This window comes from Carex rostrata, chromosome 32, assembly GCF_964058835.1.
Source record: "Carex rostrata chromosome 32, lpCarRost1.2, whole genome shotgun sequence".
Classification (NCBI taxonomy): Eukaryota; Viridiplantae; Streptophyta; class Magnoliopsida; order Poales; family Cyperaceae; genus Carex; species Carex rostrata.
Window position 1 is genome coordinate 2,305,298 of NC_135949.1, and position 19,273 is coordinate 2,324,570.

The 19,273-nt window shown below is 37.6% G+C and overlaps 2 protein-coding genes across 4 annotated transcripts; both read left to right on the forward strand.

Moving 5' to 3' along the window:
• The first annotated feature begins 978 nt into the window (after positions 1-978).
• On the forward strand, positions 979-18,854 carry LOC144547942 (serine/threonine-protein phosphatase 7 long form homolog). 3 transcript variants are annotated; one of them, XM_078296630.1, is made up of 9 exons: positions 979-1,015; positions 14,081-14,133; positions 14,595-14,677; positions 15,408-15,576; positions 15,672-16,882; positions 16,957-17,107; positions 17,198-17,505; positions 17,594-17,810; positions 18,079-18,851. In XM_078296630.1, exons 1-7 carry the CDS (start codon positions 994-996, stop codon positions 17,492-17,494), a joined length of 1,986 nt encoding a protein of 661 aa, XP_078152756.1. In that variant the 5' UTR covers positions 979-993; the 3' UTR covers positions 17,495-17,505; positions 17,594-17,810; positions 18,079-18,851. The 3 variants fall into 3 exon arrangements, with proteins under 3 accessions (XP_078152756.1, XP_078152755.1, XP_078152754.1); XM_078296629.1 differs by lacking the exon at positions 979-1,015 and adding an exon at positions 6,572-7,205 and having other exon boundaries at positions 17,241-17,505; positions 18,079-18,854; XM_078296628.1 differs by lacking the exon at positions 979-1,015 and adding an exon at positions 6,572-7,205 and having other exon boundaries at positions 18,079-18,853.
• LOC144547730 (uncharacterized) lies at positions 7,354-9,542 on the forward strand. Its single transcript, XM_078296433.1, has 5 exons — positions 7,354-7,366; positions 7,598-8,349; positions 8,481-8,591; positions 8,967-9,371; positions 9,477-9,542. The coding sequence occupies exons 1-5, from the start codon at positions 7,354-7,356 to the stop codon at positions 9,540-9,542; spliced, it is 1,347 nt and encodes a 448-aa protein (XP_078152559.1).
• Positions 18,855-19,273: the final 419 nt, after the last annotated feature.

Here is a 19,273-nt window from a genome sequence, read left to right on the forward strand (position 1 = left end):
ATATTCAACAGTCACGTGTCCTTTTTGCAAATAAGCCCAAAATAGTTTGGGAATCGGTCTTATTAAATTAGAAAAAGTTTTGTTTTAATATTCTGAAGATCTTATGCATGGGCTCAGAAACCTTATCATTATGGGCATTTTTCCTATTCAAGCTCAACATAGTTTGGGTATGGTTGGTCTTATTAAATTGGTAAAACGAGATGTTATTCCAAATTCCAATGGAATAACATAAACCTGTTATTCCGGTCCAATCCATTCAATTTTTTCATACACGAATCTGAATGAACAAGTTTTTTCATGCGTGATCTTAACAAAGATCAACGGTTGGAATCCAAATAACAGATTCCTGTTATTCCTTTGGAATAACAGCAGATTTATTCCCCCCAAAAACCTTTCTTCCAAAAAGCATAAAACCTCTTTGTCTCTTCGTTTCTTGGCGCAAGCTCGATCGGCTCCCAATTCCCAAATCAATAATATTCCACAATTTCTTGTAAAATTTAACCTTCGTTCTTAAGTCCGTTAGATTCGAAGCAAACACCGCTCGAATCAAACCTAATGGAAGATGACAACGAAGCACACTCGGCTCCGGTGAAAAGTGAAGCTCTTCATGAAGTCCTCTCTGAGTCTCAGGCAGCTCCTCCTCCACCACAGCTGGCGGTTCAATTTCTGGTACCAGAATCTGAATGTGGAAACCTCGACCTACTACCGTCTCCACCTCCATTACCACTCATCTCTGAGTCGATGGAGATGGGCCCACCTGGATTCCAAATTACAGATGAGCCACCACTGAAGAAGCGGAGAAACATGAACCAGAAGCCCAATCAATGGATCAAGGCATGTAAAATTAAGATCAAGACGGTCCCACCTGTGAGTGGAACAGCTGAGATAGATACTCATGGAGAGGAACAAATGGAGGCCCAGCAGGGAAGCGTTCCAAGGAATTTGGAGACAAATGCCCCATCTGGAAGTGATACAACTGGACAAAGAGAAACCATGGCTCAGGATACTCCTTCAGGTGGGTCCCACTCTAATTTGAATTATTTTATTCTTATTTCGGTGGACCTATCAAACTTCGGTGAACTTAATTATTTGACATTTTGCCATGTAAACTCAAGTTTGCTTAGTATTTCTAAAAATTTTACTTAATCAAATTAATCTCATGTTAACACTTTCATTTCTTCCTCCTCTGCCTCTTACCACAAAATTGGAATCTTTGGTGACTTTTGCAAAACCTCAAATTTAATTATAAGCCTAACTTCAAGTACATGTTCCTGTTATTGCTTAATTTGACGGTACTTATGCATACTCGGGCGGTCTTTCTGATGAAATCTTTGGGTGTCAACTAATTCATGATGAAAATTGGCAGAAGATCCTGAGGCCACCATGAATCGTGGTCTCGGACATTTGCTCATAGCCGGGTGTATTTTTGCGCGCGCCTTGGATGGAGATAAGGCAGGTGGGATTACTAAAAAGGCTGATGAGGCTCTCCAAGTCAAACAGGCCGAGTTAGAAGTAGGCCTCAAGGCGTTCTCCTCGAGAAAGGACAAGTTGGCTATCAGCGAGCTGACTAGCAAGGTTAATAAATTGGAAGACAACTTGAAGCTGGAAATTATAAGGGGAACAAACTTGAAGAAGTCAGTCGAAGCCAAAGAGACCGAGATTGCCAAGTTGTCCGAGATTAACAAGGAAGCTGAAAGGAAATTTACTACCTCGGTGGAGAAGATTAAGAAGTTGGAGGAGAGGAATCAGGAGTTGGCAATGACGAATCATGAGTTGGCCTCAGATTTGTCGAAGAAGAGAGCAGGATTGACTCGGTAAAAGGCAGAGCTGTCCCGGTCAAAGGCTGAATTGGAAAAGCTGAAAGGCTAGATGGAGGAGCATTTGCCTAACTTTCTCAACAGCTTTTTGGAAAGTAATGCTTTTAAAAGTGCTGCTATGGTGTCCATGATGGACATGGTAAAAGCTTTCTTATACAATCAGCTGTCAATTATAGCCCAGCACTATCCATTTACTCCTGAACATTTTGGATTCGCGGCGCCTGCAGACGCGAAGGCTGGCCCAAAATCTTTAAGCGGGTATAAGTGGAAGAGAGATGGAGATAAGCTTCTTACTCCGGATGGTGCACAGGTTCCCGAGATGATAGAATTGTGTGAAAATGACGGCATTGCTGTACCGCACGTGTGGCGGCATGTTGCGAAATGGCCAACCAACTTGTTGGAGACAAACGCTGAGTATGGCTGGTATGGGGAGGAAGGAATGGAAGAGAATAGTAATGACTCGGAAGAAACCGATGGGGAGACTTCATCCGAGACTAGTACACCTGGGGTTACCAACGAGGATGACATTGCAAAAAGCCCGAGCGGAAATTAAAAAAACGAAATGTTGACAGAGGTGTCGCCAATACCGGAGGTAAAACGTTATGCTACTTGTTGTTTTTTCTAACATTCAGTATTCAAAAAGTGGAGGTTATAACTTTGTTATTTGATTGTTTTTTCTAACACCTGGGGTTACCGGAGGTAAAACGAGGATGACATTGCAAAAAGCCCGAGCGGAAATTAAAAAAACGAAATGTTGACAGAGGTGTCGCCAATACCGGAGGTAAAACGTTATGCTACTTGTTGTTTTTTCTAACATTCAGTATTCAAAAAGTGGAGGTTATAACTTTGTTATTTGATTGTTGCAAATGCAGAAGGGAATGCTTAGTGTCCGAACTCAGGACGATTGGTGATATGGACTTGAAAGCAACTGTGCAGAGCGCGATACTTAGAATTGCGAAATTGTTGAGTTGTTTTTCTTTTTGTGAGGAACAGTATACCCCCGAAATGTGGGGGTTTGAACAGAAATATTTTGTATACCTTTACGGGTGATTTGTTGAGGAATGTTTTTCGGCCATCCTTAAAACAGTTGTGTAGTATTATTATGTTTCTGCTTGCTTCGTATTTCTTTTATCACGCTCAATTTAAACTTTTTGTTACTTGCTTCCACAATTATTATAAAAGTACTGTACGAAGTTCAATTCTTTTTGTTAGAGTTGATAATTTTAGTAATTGTGCTATTTCTTTGATATATGCAGATATATTCGAAGTTCAATTCTTGTTCGGTTGGTTTACTGGTATTTGCATTTTTAGAGACCATTTGGCCAAAATTAGTACTTTATGCTACTTTCGTGATGTAATGCATGTCATGTGCTTAAAATATGTAATGCTCGCTAATTTGGCCAAACTAGTTGACATAATGATGCAATGAATATTTAAATTATTTTGAAACATGTTCGTTTTACAATATGTGCCTAATCGAAGTGCTTATTTATTCGATTGGTATTTTAATCGTAGTTGTTTTGAAACTTGTCATGTACATGAATGCATTTTTTTTTATTAGTACCATCTTAATTAAGCTGGAATCAAACTTGTTTGAAGCTAATTAACTACAATTGGTATCAGCCATCTTGAGTTATAATTGAAATTAGTACCAACCATTTTGAGTTCAGATTTTAATGCCATAAGCATCATGTACCAGTGTAAAATATTTTCAACAAATATAAGTAAATGTTAGATACTAAATGGAGAGACAGTTTAGCATAGTTTAATATCATTTAAATCAATGTAAAACTTCATGCAAAATAATGCTAAATGTTGCTTTCGAAACCCTAGTCGCCGCTGGGTCCGTGAGAGAGGTGGTTGCCACCTAGGGTCTGTGAGAGCGCTGTCGCTGGGAGTGAAATCGCCAAATTGAGAGAGAAATAAAGGGAGCGTTGTCGCTGGGAGAAAGAAAAGAGCGGTTCAAATGTTAGCTGGAGGGTCCATTTAATTTTTCAGCAACATTTTCAGATCTGATCAGATGGATATTGCACGAATCTAGAAGGCAATCCAAGGGATCACAATGCAAAGCACAAAGGGTTGTTTGTGCTTTGCAAAGTAGAGGAGCTTTACTCTTTTTCTATTATAAGTTATTATTATATTAACAATTTTGAGGTTTAATATAAGTTTGGTTTCTGCATTATTAAAAAATTGATGGTTGAATCCATTAGTTGCATTATTTGAGATTCGAATCTAAATAGTTTGCGAACCAATTTCGAACGAATTATATCCAGTTTGATTTGAATAAGATTCGAACCGAACTAATTTGATTTGTTTCAGAACAAACTAATTTCGAATCGAATTAATTGCGAACTTTTTTCGAATCAAACTCAAATCGAATCACGAACTATGAACTTTTTTGTGTAGCCCTATATCCATCCAATAAATTTATAATATTTGGATAAATTACATTAAATTTTATATTATTTGGTATTTATCTACTTAAGTAATTCAAATGAGTACGTATAACCATAATGAAATCTAAGTAAGCCAAAAATGAGCTGAGATAGGCAAAGTTTTTTGAAGGTTCATGCCAGAACGAGTCTTGTGCTGTAAGTTGCATATAGATTAAAGATTTTTGTCAATTTGATTTTGTAAGTTGTGCAGACTAGGAGAAAAAAATTTGACCTTATTTTTGACACGAGCTTCATCTTATGATAGACAAATAGATAGTATAATTAAATAATATGAAAATAGTGTTTTTTTTTTTTTTTTTGCAACAAGTTAAGGCTAGCTGGATCAAAGTTGAATTCCTTGATGATAAGCTGAATCAAGTGACAAAAATATAGAATAATTAAATATGACTATATGTATTTTCATTTCATTTTATGCTAATAATTCAAGTGATCCAATATTCTCAATAATTGACATTTTTAAATCTCTAAGAGTTTTAATATTCTTAAATTGGAAAATTAGGATCATACTGTATCGATCCGAGTCCGATAGTAACCTATCATGGTTTATACTTGTTGAAGCATTTAAAAGAAAATTGCTCACATTTATGAAAATTTTGATTCAATTCCTTTTTTTCTTTATGACATGTTTCTTTCCGATTTTTTTTTAATATCCTTAGAAAAATAAAAATTACAAATATGCCCACTTTTTTTTTAAAAAAAAAAATTCCTGGCGGTTCTGATTATTTACATGACGTATAAACTTGCAAATGAAACGACAAAGTCTAGTTGGTTTTGTTGGTTATTATATTTGTCTCACATGCCTTTTTATTTTAAAATGGGGTTCATGTTTTTGAAAATAATCTATCTTATAATGAGGTTCATGTTCCAAAAATCTTTTCATTTCCCAAAGGATTTATAATCTGCGTTAACTCAAATTTTTTATATTTGTCAATATATACTGCATGATATTTGTTTATATTTTGTTATATATAATTATACTTGTGTGCACTCAATGTATATATGATACAGGGCAAAACAATTTCAATTAAAACGATTGATTGATCATTTAATTCTTTTGAAATGTTTTGTTATAAGTTGGAAGATATTGAATAATAATTGGGCATTTAAAATGTTTTGTAATAATTGTGGTTGTATAAATATATAGGATTATGTTTATATATTATTCCTCATAAGTTCGTATATATTATCAGTAAAATTTGAGTTTGAATACATTCTATTCGATCAGAAATCACATTAATTAATTTATTTAAATTCTTTGATCTTTTGGGAAATGAAAAGATTTTTGGAAACATGAACCTCATTAAAAGACTTATTTTCAATTAACGCAGATTATACAAATTAATTATTTGATTCTTTGGAATATGAAATTTTCTTTTGGGAACATGAACTCCATTAATAACGCAGATCACTTGTGTTTATTAAATTAAAGATTGATTTTCAAAAACATGAACCTTATTTTTAAATAAAAAAAGTTTGTCTGGTGGTCCAAGCATTTTTGTAATTTTTTATTTTTTTAGAGATATTAATAAAAAAAATCGGTGTTTCTTTTATCTGATATGCAATTGTTTTATTCCCTACAAACTCTCACATTAGCCCGTAACTAGTGATATTATTTTTCTTGTAGGTTCATCAGACCACCTGTTCACAATTTTAAATCTTTACAATAAATCTTAATTTCAAATTCCAAGTTTTATGAACATGTGAACAATTTCTTTATGTATTGGAGAGTTAACAGTTTCTTTATGTATGGAACAGTAATAATAATAGTTATTCTCTCCTGGACACAATTTTCAAATTCAACAGTCACGTGTCCTTTTTGCAATGAAGCCCAAAATAGTTTGGAAATTGGTCTTATTAAATTGGTAAAACTTTTCTCTGAAGATTTTATCGGCATTTTTTCTATTCAAGCCCAACATAGTTTGGGTAATTGGGTTGGTCTTATTAAATAAATTGGTACAAGGAGCTGTTTTATTTTTTGTCGTGTTGCGACTAGCGAGTCAAGTCTCGTCTTATTAATCCAGACTCCTCAATTCTCATTCTCACTTCCCAAAAACGGAAATAAATCTCCTGTTATACTATGGAATAACAGGAACCTGTTATTCCGATCCCATCAATTCAAATTTCTCATACACGAATCTTAATGAACGAGTTTTTTCATGCGTGATCTTAACAAAGATCAACGGTTCAAATCCAAATAACAGATTCCTGTTATTCCTTTGGACCTACAGCAGATTTTCCCTTTTTCCCCCAAAAACCTTTTTACAAAAAGCATAAACCCTCTTCGTCTCTTCGTTTCTCGGCGCAAGCTCGGCTCCCAATTCCCAAATCAATCACATTCCACAATTTCTTCTAAAATTTAACCTTCGTTCTTGAGTCGGTTAGATTCGAAGTTCCAGGCAAACACCGCTGGAACCAAGCCCAATGGAAAATGACAACGAAGCACACTCGGCTCCAGTGAAAATTGAAGCTCTTGACGAAGTCCTCTCTGAGTCTCAGGCAGCGCCTCCTTCACCACAGCTGGCGGTTCATTTTCTGGTATCAGAATCTGGATGTGGAAACCTCGACCTACCACCGTCTCCACCTCCATTACCATTCGTCTCTGAGTCGATGGAAACGGGCGCACCTGGATTCCAAATTACAGATAAGCCACTGCATAAGAAGCCTCAAAACATGAATCGGAAACCTGGCCAATCGATCAAGGCATGTAAAATTGAGGTCGAGAGGGTCCCACTTGTGAGTGGAACAGCTGAGATAGATACTGAGGGAGAGGAACAAATGGAAGCCCAGCAAATGGATCGGAATTACAGGGAAGATGAGGTATCAGATAGATCGCCGGTAGAGATGGCCCCACAGGGAAGCCTTCCAAGGAATTTGGAGACACAAGCCCCATCTCAAGGTCAAAGAGGAACGATAACTCGGGATACTCCTTCGGGTGGGTCCCACTCTAATTTATATAAAATTATTTTCTGTTTATGTAGATGGTTTAGTAAACATGTCTATTTAGATAAATTGATCATCCACCTACCAAACTTCTGTTGTTAGATATTTCACCTGGGAACCTCATTATTTGATATTTCGCCATGAAAACTCAAAGTTTGCTTAGTATTTCGAAAAAGTTCAATTAAGTCAAATTAATCTCATGTAAATCATTAATAGAACTATGATTGTTAGTTGGCCTCTAGATTCTCCTTCCTTGTTAAATCATCACTTAACGCTTTTTTGGGCCTTCTCTCATCATTTCTTCTTCCTCTGCCTCTTACCACAAAATTGGAACCTTTGGTGATTTTTGCAAAACCTCAAATTTAATTATAAGCCTGACTTCAGGTACATGTTTGCCGGTCACTTCAGACCAGTCAAGCACTCCTGAACGGGTGTTTCAGGATGATGGTAGAAGGAGGTGTGTTTTGCGTCGTTCTCTACGAGAGGTACCTGAGGCATGGAAACTGAACGGTCTAGAACTTGATAACCCAGAATTGGGAGTTGCAGCTGGCAAGAGAAAGAGAAGTACGAAGGGGAATGGGAAGCCTGAAGTGAGGAATGGGCGAGGTCTGGCCAAGCCTCGTGACCCGGCTGGACCAGCTGACAGACCAGTGCTGATGGTGGTGGGAGACAGGGAGTTCACATCGGAGCCATTGTGCAAAAAAGTGATTTCCACAGTAAGGCTTCTAACATTGGCGAACCTTCCAGGACCATATAGGTCTTACAACATGTTTCCATCAAGGGTCAGGTTAGAAATCTTAAGGCAGTTCTTGCAGCGATATTCATGGAAAGAGGGGGAAGATGTCGGGCGGTGCCTTGATGTCTTTGAGGGAATAGCTGTAGAGGCATACAGCCGTTGTCTGTCCGATACAAGGAGCGTGTTGGATGATAAATATCAACAAGATAAGGAGGTATGGAAACAACATCCTCCAATTTGGTGCAATAATGTAGAAATTTGGGAGGGGCTGTGCAATATATGGGCTAGTCCAATATGGGAGAATCAATCGAGCACCAACCGTGATAACAGAACCAAGAAGGGTCGTGACCCCAGTTATGTGGGGGGTTCTAGGAGCACATTCAGACACAAGCAAGCGATGGTATTGCCTTTTTATTAAATAATTACCAATTTAAAAACTATAACCCAACTATTCAAGATGGAGTAAAATTGCTTAATTAATGTGTTGAATTTTTCACTGACATTTACTTGTTTTAATTATTTAAATTATAGATATCTGAGAAGGGAGCACCTGTGGACTTGAAGGAAGTATTTGATCGAACCCACATGAAGAAAATTGGGGAAAGCAAGGTTTATGTCAACACGAGAGCACACGACACCATGGTAAGACAATTTACAATAACAAAAACAATCTTATGTGCTTAACCTTGTTCCATACTTGTGTCATGCATAGTTACCAGACCAAGAATATACTTGCGCTTTGTGCCTCTGGTATTAGTTTTATAAAATGAAGTTCCTCATTCTACAAAACTTTTGTCAAAAATATAGTTGTATAAATCACAGAACAGCGAAGTTTCAATTTTTGAGCTGGTATCATAGACATGCATGAAGAAATCAAGCTCTAAAAAATTTTCAATTAAACTTATGCATGAAGAAAATGTGCATGTTGTTCTAAATTATAAAAGAATAGTCATTAACTGCAATCTCTAAAATATACTTTTCGGTAAAAGTCTAACCACTTCTTTGTACTCTTTTAAGGTCGCGTATGTTGAACTTAGAAAAAAGCATGGGAGTACAATGACTGAAGAAGCTTTATGGGAGCTTGCTGCCAAAGGTGAGAAGAAAGGCCGGTTATTCGGCTTTGGCAACAAGTCAAGGACGTCCAAAGCCAATCGAGAATTGGAGGTAATTGAGGCATCAAATCCTACCAAGAGCACAGCCACCTCTGCGGAAGATTGCGAAAGAAAATTCACACAATCAGAGGTGGCTAACTTAGTTGCGAAGGAGTTAGCAGCTGCACATGAGAAATATGCCAAGGACATGGAAGCTCAAGAGAAATTGTACAAAGCTGAACTGGAAAAGGTAGTTGGAGATACATCCTTCAACAAAAGGTGTTTCGATGCGCTATTCAAGCACAATGGCATCCCGATGCCCGATCCTGGTGTAAGTTTCACAACATACCATTAATTTGAGATGATTATTGACATTGGTACAATAATGTTGGATATTTTTTACTTACATGTTATATTTCTTCTATTTGCTTTGTAGGAGGGTTCATCAAATAGAATGACTAGTGGGGGAGGTGTCGGAGGGGGAGAAGAGAATCAACAATAATTCAAGCCGAGAATGTGAACTGACTGTGAATGTGAAAATTAGACTCTGGATTATAAGTCCAACTTTTGAGTTACTTTAGAGAAGTGGTTAGATTAATGTGAAAATTAGACTCTGAACGTCCTATATCAGTTTAACTGAGCCGGATTTAGATTAAATCAGACTTGGCTTGATTTTTGGTAACTAAAACTGGACGTGTTTGGAAATAGTAGTGTTATTTTTTTTTTTTTTTTTTTTGAAGAAGAAGAAGAAAACAAGGGTGTGGCCCATTTTCGCTTCTTTTTTTTTTTTCAGTGTGACAATGTTTTGGTTTACGAGGGGGTGCACCAGCGGCCTTGTAATCACAAGAAGAAAGTGAATGCACTAAATTTGGTAAGTTTCTCTTGTTAGAGGGACTTAAATGAAAGGTTGGAATTTTGAATTTGATGAATCGATTGGAAGACTTGTTGCTTTTAATCACAAGATAATAGCGCGGAGTCTAGCATGGCAACCGAATGTTGAATTATTCAGTTGATCAAACTTTGACCAAATTAAATCCGAATAATTCATAAATTTTTCTCAAAACATTTTTTTTTGTTTTTTTTTTTGCTCTCTTGTAGAAGTGAGGTCTCTAGTTTGGATAATTCTGAATCATTCTCCAATTATACCTGAATTATTCCCGAATCACGAATTTTTAATCTCGTCGAATTGAACTCGAATAATTCATTTGTCAGTATGGTCATTATCTTGGCGACGGTGGTTATAAAGCAGTATATATGACGGTCCTCAAACAAGAAATGGTTATGATAATTTTAAAATTTGTGATTTAGTAAGAGAGGATGAATATAGTATGTTAAGTTTGTCCAGCTAGCCTTGAATATTTAATAAATAAATTGTCTATTGTTGTTAGTTCATTTTGTGCCTGCACTTGATTTGGTTCTCTGAATTTGACTGCGCTGGTAAAATGAAGAAGACATCATTCTTTGTTCAATATATCCTTTTGAGTTGACATTGGAAAGTACCAAGACCAGAGCACAAAACTGTAGTTTAGACTAGCATATATCTGAAGGAAAAAACAGTAAGTTCCTAGGATATAAATGACATATCTTACAATAATCTCCTTTTGGCCCATCAAATTCTAATCAGATGAAAACTTCACCTTGTCGATGCTTTCTCCAATGTAGCGCTCCTTTTTCCCTAACACTTTCAATTTCTGGAATTTGGTATTTAAAATTTCCAGTTATTTACTCTGTACGTTGTTAAATAATATACCTAACAAGTATATCATCACAATTGTACCTGTAACATGAGATCAATTTAATGGATTTCTTGGCTTGAACTTATGTGTTATCCCCAAATTAAACTCTGACACTTGTATGAAACTGAAGCACTAACTAAAACCCAAAAATGATGAATGAATATCAAAGTTTCCAGTATCGGCTCAGTACTAGGTGTTAGATGACCTGGCTGGTACCAGAGGCGATTCGGACAAATAAAAAAAAATTGCAATTGGGACGAACTGTGCAGTATAGTCTCAGCAACGATGAGAGAGGAGATCGGCGGGAGAGAATGGAGAGGAGGTAATCTGTTGAACGATCTAAATTGTTAATTGTATTTTGGAAGATATGAATTTGAGCAGGAGGTCAGGAAGAGAAGGGGAACTTTTTCTTTTCTGTGTTAATTGAAGCGTTAATTGAAGAAAGAGAGTGTTGGAGGGTAAAATTGGAATTAAGTAAAATAAAATTCTGTGAGCGCTCATTATTAGAATTGTTGCGTGTAGAATAGCACTCCCCTTTATAAAATTGGCTCCCCACCTGAAGTTGATATGTGAAAGTATGCTAGCCCCAATCTGGACCCATTTGCCATCCCTCAACTTTGCACACAAAGTTGTTTCTACGACGATCTCATGCTGGGAGGAATTGGGTGCTTTCCTAAGTGGCCTTGTAAATGTTGAAATTCTTGAGATACAAGTTGTATTGGCACAGCTTCAGGTATGTATATCAAGTTCTTTAGTGAAACTCTAGTTCTTTCAAACTCTAATCATCTGATGTGTACTGAGCAAAAAAAGAAAATTGGCGCATTTGAATGCTGAGCTCGGCTGAAATACCTACTGCACAATGGTCCAATTTTTATTTTGACAATTCTTTTGTATTTTGGCTGAACATAGGAAAGAGTTGTGCTGCCCGAATTGCCAAATTTTCAGAATCTGCAGGAACTTACGATTGGTGTTGCTTTCTGCATGTGTTGTGCTTCTAAGTTGTTAACTTGGATCTTAGCATGGTCGCCTAATTTAAAGAAGCTTACATCAGTGCAAGAACGTGACTGTGTACTTCTTTTTCCTTACTATAACTTTCTTTGTAAACTTAGTCTGTCTCCTTCATAGTTAAACAAAAATTTATTTGCGGTTTTAGGAGCTTGGTGATATCTCAATGCAAGAGACTTGAAATTGTTGAGATCAAGTACATACGCCGTACGCTCAATCAGTGGAAGTCACAGTTAGCACAGGATTTGATGGATGAAGCAAAGAAATTGAGATCAATCTACTTACTCCCCTTACCTTGATGCTTTATAGGTCACTCGATCTTCATTTGCAAATTTGATTATCCCCGGAAAACCTTTTGGGAAGGAAAAAAGAAACGAAGAGATTTCCTTTTCAAGTCATCTATGTTTTTGAAACTGTTTCATTTAGCGGAATCTTGATAGCTACTACCAAGTTTTCAAACAAAAAAAAAAAAAATTTACCAGAGCTTCGTCGGCTATGGCCATGGACATAGGAATTCGGATCAATTCGGTCTTAGGTGGAATGCAAACTCAAAGGTTGAGTTACTTTAGGAGATCTGAAATCTGAATGTAGAGTATCGAAAATTTATTTAATATCTACATTTTCAATCGAGTCAAAACTTTTTCAAAATCTATTTAAAATATAGAGAATCTGTTTTAAAATTTATTCAAATATAAAATAAATAGTTCAGATTTAACCATGCCAAACACTGATTCTGAGGTGCAAAGGGGTCACCATGTCTTTAATGCATGCCAAACACTGACTGTGAACACTAAGAGTGCTATCTACATATTATCCAAAAAAAAAGTGTTATTTATATTTCTCGATATGCATATATGATAATATGAAACAGTATAATTTGAAATTACAAATAAAAAACCATTTCGAAGTTCATGAGGTTCTTTAATTTACTCCATGTATCAAAAGAGGAAATTTAGTTAAATAAATTCCTGGGTTTTTTTAAAGATGTAAATCCATTTTAGGAGCTGTTTTCTTTTTTGTCGTGTTGCGACTTGCGAGTCTAGTCTCGTCTCATTAATCCGACTCCTTATTCTCACTTCCCAAAAACGAAAATAAATCTGCTGTTATTCCAATGGAATAACAGGAACCTGTTATTCCGATCCCATCCATTTAAATTTCTCATACACGAATCTTAATGGACAAGTTTTCTCATGCGTGATCTTAACAAAGATCAACGGTTCGAATCAGAATAACAGATTCCTGTTATTACTTTGGAATAACAGCAGATTTATTCTCCCCAAAACCTTTTTTACAAAAAGCATAAACCCTCTTCGTCTCTTCGTTTCTGGGCGCAAGCTCGGCTCCCAATTCCCAAATCCATAACATTCCACAATTTCTTGTAAAATTTAACCTTCGCTCTTGAGTCCGTTAGATTCGAAGTTCCAGGCAAACACCGCTGGAACCAAACCCAATGGAAAATGACAACGAAGCACACTCGGCTCCAGTGAAAATTGAAGCTCTTGACGAAGTCCTCTCTGAGTCTCAGGCAGCGCCTCCTTCACCACAGCTGGCGGTTCATTTTCTGGTATCAGAATCTGGATGTGGAAACCTCGACCTACCACCGTCTCCACCTCCATTACCATTCGTCTCTGAGTCGATGGAAATGGGGCCACCTGGATTCCAAATTACAGATAAGCCACTGCATAAGAAGCCTCAAAACATGAACCAGAAACCCGGCCAATCGATCAAGGCATGTAACATTGAGGTCGAGACGGTCCCACTTGTGAGTGGAACAGCTGAGACATATACCCATGGAGTGGGACAAATGGAGGCCCAGCAAATGGATCGGAATTACAGGGAAGATGAGGTATCAGACAGATCACCGGCAGAGATGGCCCCGCAGGGAAGCCTTCCAAGGAATTTGGAGACACAAACCCCATCAGGTATTGGATATCAAATGAAAGTGGAAATATCAAATTTGAAGTTATGATGAGGAAATTGACAATGACCAAATATTTGGTATATGAATGATGATTCTTGTTTCAATGAACAAAGGCAAATCCATGAAGTCTGCTTTGTCATGTTAAGCTTTTCCAGCAATGAACTTATTCAACGCAACAACTAACGATGTCAGAGTCTCACTTTTTAATGTGGTGATGGCTGCCACCTACTATTTTTCACTCCTGACTTCTCAAGTTCCAACATGTTTCCTAAACTCCGACCCAACAAAACCCTGTTCTTCCTCTGATCTTCTCCCTGGACCACCACTCTAGCCTTTCTCTCTCCTTGCCTCGCTTAACCAATTTTCCTTACTTGGTAGGGGCTGGTGACACAGCGGCAGCATCAACACAAGGTGATTTTCATCATATTCAGGTTATCCCCCATGCCTCTAGTTTTACTGGTATCGTATGAAATGGTTTGAGTTGTATAAATTTGCTGCAATTTTTTATTGTAAGAGTATGGACATATATTGTTGTTAATAATGGCATTCAATTTTAGCTATTTATTAATATCCTTTAGTTGTTGTGAACTGTACATGTAGTTAGCTTGAAGGATTTGTTTTGCCTTTTTAGTTAATTGATTCTAGAGTTTAGTTGAAGCATTAGTTTCAGTAGAAAAGTATATAATTAATTCTGCATTCTATTATTAGTTTAATTGTTCATTTTTTGAATTCTAATGCAGAATTGTTGTTTATGAACAAATTTAATTTGGTAATTCTATTGCAATTTTTTTTCTAGTAGTGGTATTCTAGTACCATTGGTTTTGCATTAAAAGTTTAAAAACCTTGTATAATAATAGTGACAACAATGTTTGTTTATTTCCCTCCTATCCAGGGTCCAAGGAAGCCAGGCCAGACCAATGTAAAAAACAAGAGGCTACACAACAAAGCCCTATCCCGCAAAATACATCAAAAGAGGTACCAACCTAGCCGAATAATTTTTTCTTTGCATTTAAAAAATAAATCAAAATTGAAATGTAGCCGGCATTTTTAAAAAACCTCGAAACATAGCAGATACGTGGACTAGATCTACGCATCCCTCAAATGGGAGGCACAGAGGTGCACAAATCTAGTATGCGTACCTCTTTTATTATAAAAGAGGGGGAGGAGAGAGAAAACCAACCCTACTATACATTTTTTACATTTACCATACCAATCTATTTTGGATTTTTCTATGGATTGCTTCCCACATGTCAAGTTAGTATTTTTTACTTTGGATTAAATTTAAATTAATTAATTGCAGAAAAATTTAGTATCAAAATGTAGACCTATTAGATACCAATAGTAGATCAATGGTTGACCGAAATATGTCTATAAATTATTCTAAATTGAATCAAAATTGTACACCACTGGTTGTCCAATTATATATCCAAATTACACCAAATTGTATCGAAATGCTACCAAAAAATGGATCAGAATTGTATCATAATGTTGTTACCAAAATTATGACAAATTCTACCAAAATAGAACCTAAATTATACCCAAATTATACTAAATTAGGACAAAATGTAACAATATTCTAACAAAAATACTACTAAAATTGTACCAAAATTGTACTGAAATTCTATCAAAATAATACCAACATTATAAATTTAGCAACAACTAATATTCAAGCAGAATTAGATATTGTTTTTGGTTATTTGATCAGGATGGAGGCAGGTAGTTCTTCACAGCCTACACTTACACCGGATGAGGTTATCAACACGTATAATGATGATGTATCATCTCTTCTTCACCAGCATGATGACGACCGGACTATTAGTGACATTCTATGGATGCCTCTCGTTCAGCACAAGATAGATGCTGCGTCGAAATTTGTAAGATTAAATTTGACAATTCAGTAAATTATTTCATATATAGAAGATATAATTAATTTAACCTAATTATTCTCTCTTTTTTTTAATTTATGCAGTCTACAGAGGGGACGACAGTTCGTCACAACTGGAAGCATGTGCCGTACGACCAGAGGATTGGTCCTGCATTGAGGCGGCTTGGGTTGTACCAGTTGTCACAGATGACAAACATCATTATTGATGCTGGCCTGATTTCGGGTCTGATAGAACGTTGGCGGCCCGAAACACACACATTCCACTTGCCGGTGGGTGAGATGACAGTGACCCTACAAGACGTCAGCTGTTTGTGGGGATTGCCAATTACAGGAGAGCCTCTTACGGGGGTAGAGTACGGCGAGTACGGCAGCCTGATAGGGGAGTTGTTGGGATTGACCCCGGATGACGGGGTCCAGAAGAAGAGGAAGTTTGGTGACGCCTACCGAGTTTCACAGTATGCTATCAGCCTACCCCAGTTACGACGACGATTCGCGGGGTTGGGTGAGGCGGCCACCGATGAGGAGATTGACCGGTATACACGAGCGTACATTCTGGATATGTTAGCTTGTTGGATGTTCCCAGATTCTTCGGGTGATACAGTTCCGCTTGTATACTTGCATTTACTGCGGGATTTGGAGCACCCGAGACGGGTAAATTGGGGTGCAGCGGTCCTGGCCTTACTTTATCGGGGATTGTGCATGGCAGCACAATCCAAATACAAGACATTCATCGGACCGTGCGCTTTGCTCCAGCATTGGTCTTGGTCAAGATTGTCTATTGCCCGCCCGAGACCACGGTTAAATGGGTGGACGCCAGCCTGGGGAGTCCCAGACTTCGAGTCATGCCCTGCTTTTGGAGCCATGTGGTGCTCCAAGCACACATATGTTAGCACCCCGCATGGGGCTACTATGGGTGTGACCTTCTTCCGAAGTCAGATCGAGTGTTTGACTGATGACCTTGTGGATTGGCAACCATATGAGGCAACATTCCAACAGTTACCATCCATTTGTCGCACTGAACGAGAGTACTGGATGGCCCGGGTACCTCTGATCCATTTCTCGGTAGTGGAGCATTACTATCCGGATCGAGTCATGAGACAGTTCGGGCTATACCAGCAGTTTCCACCCCCGATGGATCCAATCAGCCAGGACGAGTGGAGTCGGCTACACACACGTCATGGCGCTACGCGTGGAAAGGATTGGAGTATAGTCCACAGCACGTACATTGCTTACACGATGGAGCCTCAACGTTGGATGGTACCAGCTACTGGACCGTACGATCCCCGATCTACAAGGTATTACGTCAAAATTACACATTAATATGCACATTCCTTTTTGGTAAATACCATATCTGACATGAATTTTACAGGTATTATAGGATGTGGTTCCAGGACAATTGTGCATTCACTGTCTTTCTACACGGGGCGATAGGTGATGGCCTTGCTGATTCGATACCTGTAGCACGGGATGAGTACGGTACACATGGCTACATTCCTAGCGGACCACCACTTGCACGCATTGTAAGTCAATCTACTCATTTATATTTCATAATTAGCAAGTAATAATACTACAAGCTTTATTTATTGTAATACATCTTTAATGTTTTGTAGACACTAAGGAGCATAAAAAATGTTGCATTCTCTATCAAATTAGTGCTTACGAGAGGGTGGAAGAAATTTGGCAAGATCATGCTTTGCAGGACTGCTCCGATTTTGGTTGATGCCGGGTATGAGACACAGCTCCACAACATGTTACATCGGGCTGGCCTCCCGGATAATTTGTCAGATATCTCGTCTTGTGATAGTGCACCCATTGCTTCCACTCCATTGCCGGCGCAGAGGTGGATGACGCAGCATATTCATCAGCAGCCTTTGATGCGGCAATTAGCGCTTTCGATGCTTACGTAGGCTTAGGACAGGTATGTCTAATTTATAAATTTTGTATATTCTGTACCGGGTTCAAACTGTACAGTATCTTTTTAGCTAGTAACATTTATGTTATTGTAGGAAGCTCCACCATATACTTCCCCATGCATTGTCGATGATTGCCCTGAGTCACAGACATCCCAGCAGGTTCATGACACTGCACCATTTGATCCGTCACAGCTAGCTGAGCAGTTTTTTGAACCGGTTCAGATGCCACACAAGGAGATGCCGCCAGAGCCAGAGCAGGTGGCTCTGCCGTGACAGAGGGCCTGATATCGTCCCAACAAGTACACCTCAGGTTAGATAGTTCTATCATTTTTGGGTTTCATATTTTTTATGGATTGTTAGCTTGTAGGCACAATTATTATTCTTTTTCTTGTTATTAGCATTTATCGCTTTTTTTTACATCATTGATTTGTTATTTGCTTTACTCCATTTGCGATATTTGTTTCTGTGACTCATTAGCGACTCATAATAGAAAAAAACAAGGCACGCATATCTGGGATGCATTATACTTGCTACCTTTGAATTTTTATTTGTGTTAACCTTGTCATATTTTAAAATAGTATGGCAAGAACTGGACGAGATGCAGTCTGGTCAGTCGTCTCGTGCTGAGGTCCCACGGCCGAAGAGCACTTCAGAGGACCACCGACGAATGATCAATCGGTGAGATTTAGTGATTTCCCGTCAATAGCCCACGAGCAGCACAGGGTGATTTCTGCTTCAGTGGAGATAAGTTAACTAAATAAATATTTTTGTGTACATCAATAATCTAATACATTGATACATCAATGCATTCCCCAGAGCAGCTTAACGTGGGGCACCATCGGATGCATATCCCCTACCACGTGGTGTACAAGTCTGCGCTATGCACTATGGGATTGTATTAGATAGCCCGGATTGCTGGTATCGACATCGATGCAGCTCTGATTACTGGTCTAGTCGAGTGGTGGTGTCCGGAGATGCACACCTTTCACAGGACTGGGGGAGAAAAAAAAATTGAACATGCACAAGAAAATTTGCAGAATTTAGGGAAAAAAAATTAGGTTCTATATTCATCACCACAATCGTCAATTATGGCAATGAGATCTCTCCCTTTCTTTGATGCTTTATTAATGCAATTGAAGTCTTCTTCGACCAATTTAAGTGAAAAAATCGCAGTTGTATCCTTTATATGCTCAGATAGACCCAATCTCACCATTGATCCTGTCACACTTGGCTATTTGCGCAACCCAGCCAAGCAACCAAATCAAAATAATTATATTGAAATATGACAGTAGCAAACATCTTATTTTAAAGTCATCAACTAAGGTTAATAAAAAAAAAAGTAGAGTGAGGCTATGGTAATATGCATATTACAGATCGACTCATACTATAGATCCATATCTCTGTTTCAAAGTTTAAACAACTAATCTGAATAGTTAAAAATAATCTCCATATGGAAATATACGAAAATATACTAGGAGACCAAATTTTACATTCTTTTAGAATTTTTTTATTATTTTTTTAAGATGGATAGAAAATCACTTGATCTAAAAATTATGTAGTATTCAAAAGTAATGATTATTTATTTATTTAAAAAATAGTAATTTTCTTTAGAAAAGTATAAAATTTGATTTCGAAGTACATTTTCATATGAATATTATGTTTATATGAAAATATTATGTTTAATGGTTCGGATTGACTGTTTGAGCTTTAAAAATAGAGATGTTGAATCCAATCCGTAGCTTTAAAGAACTGATTTTTCTACCTATTTGTCTA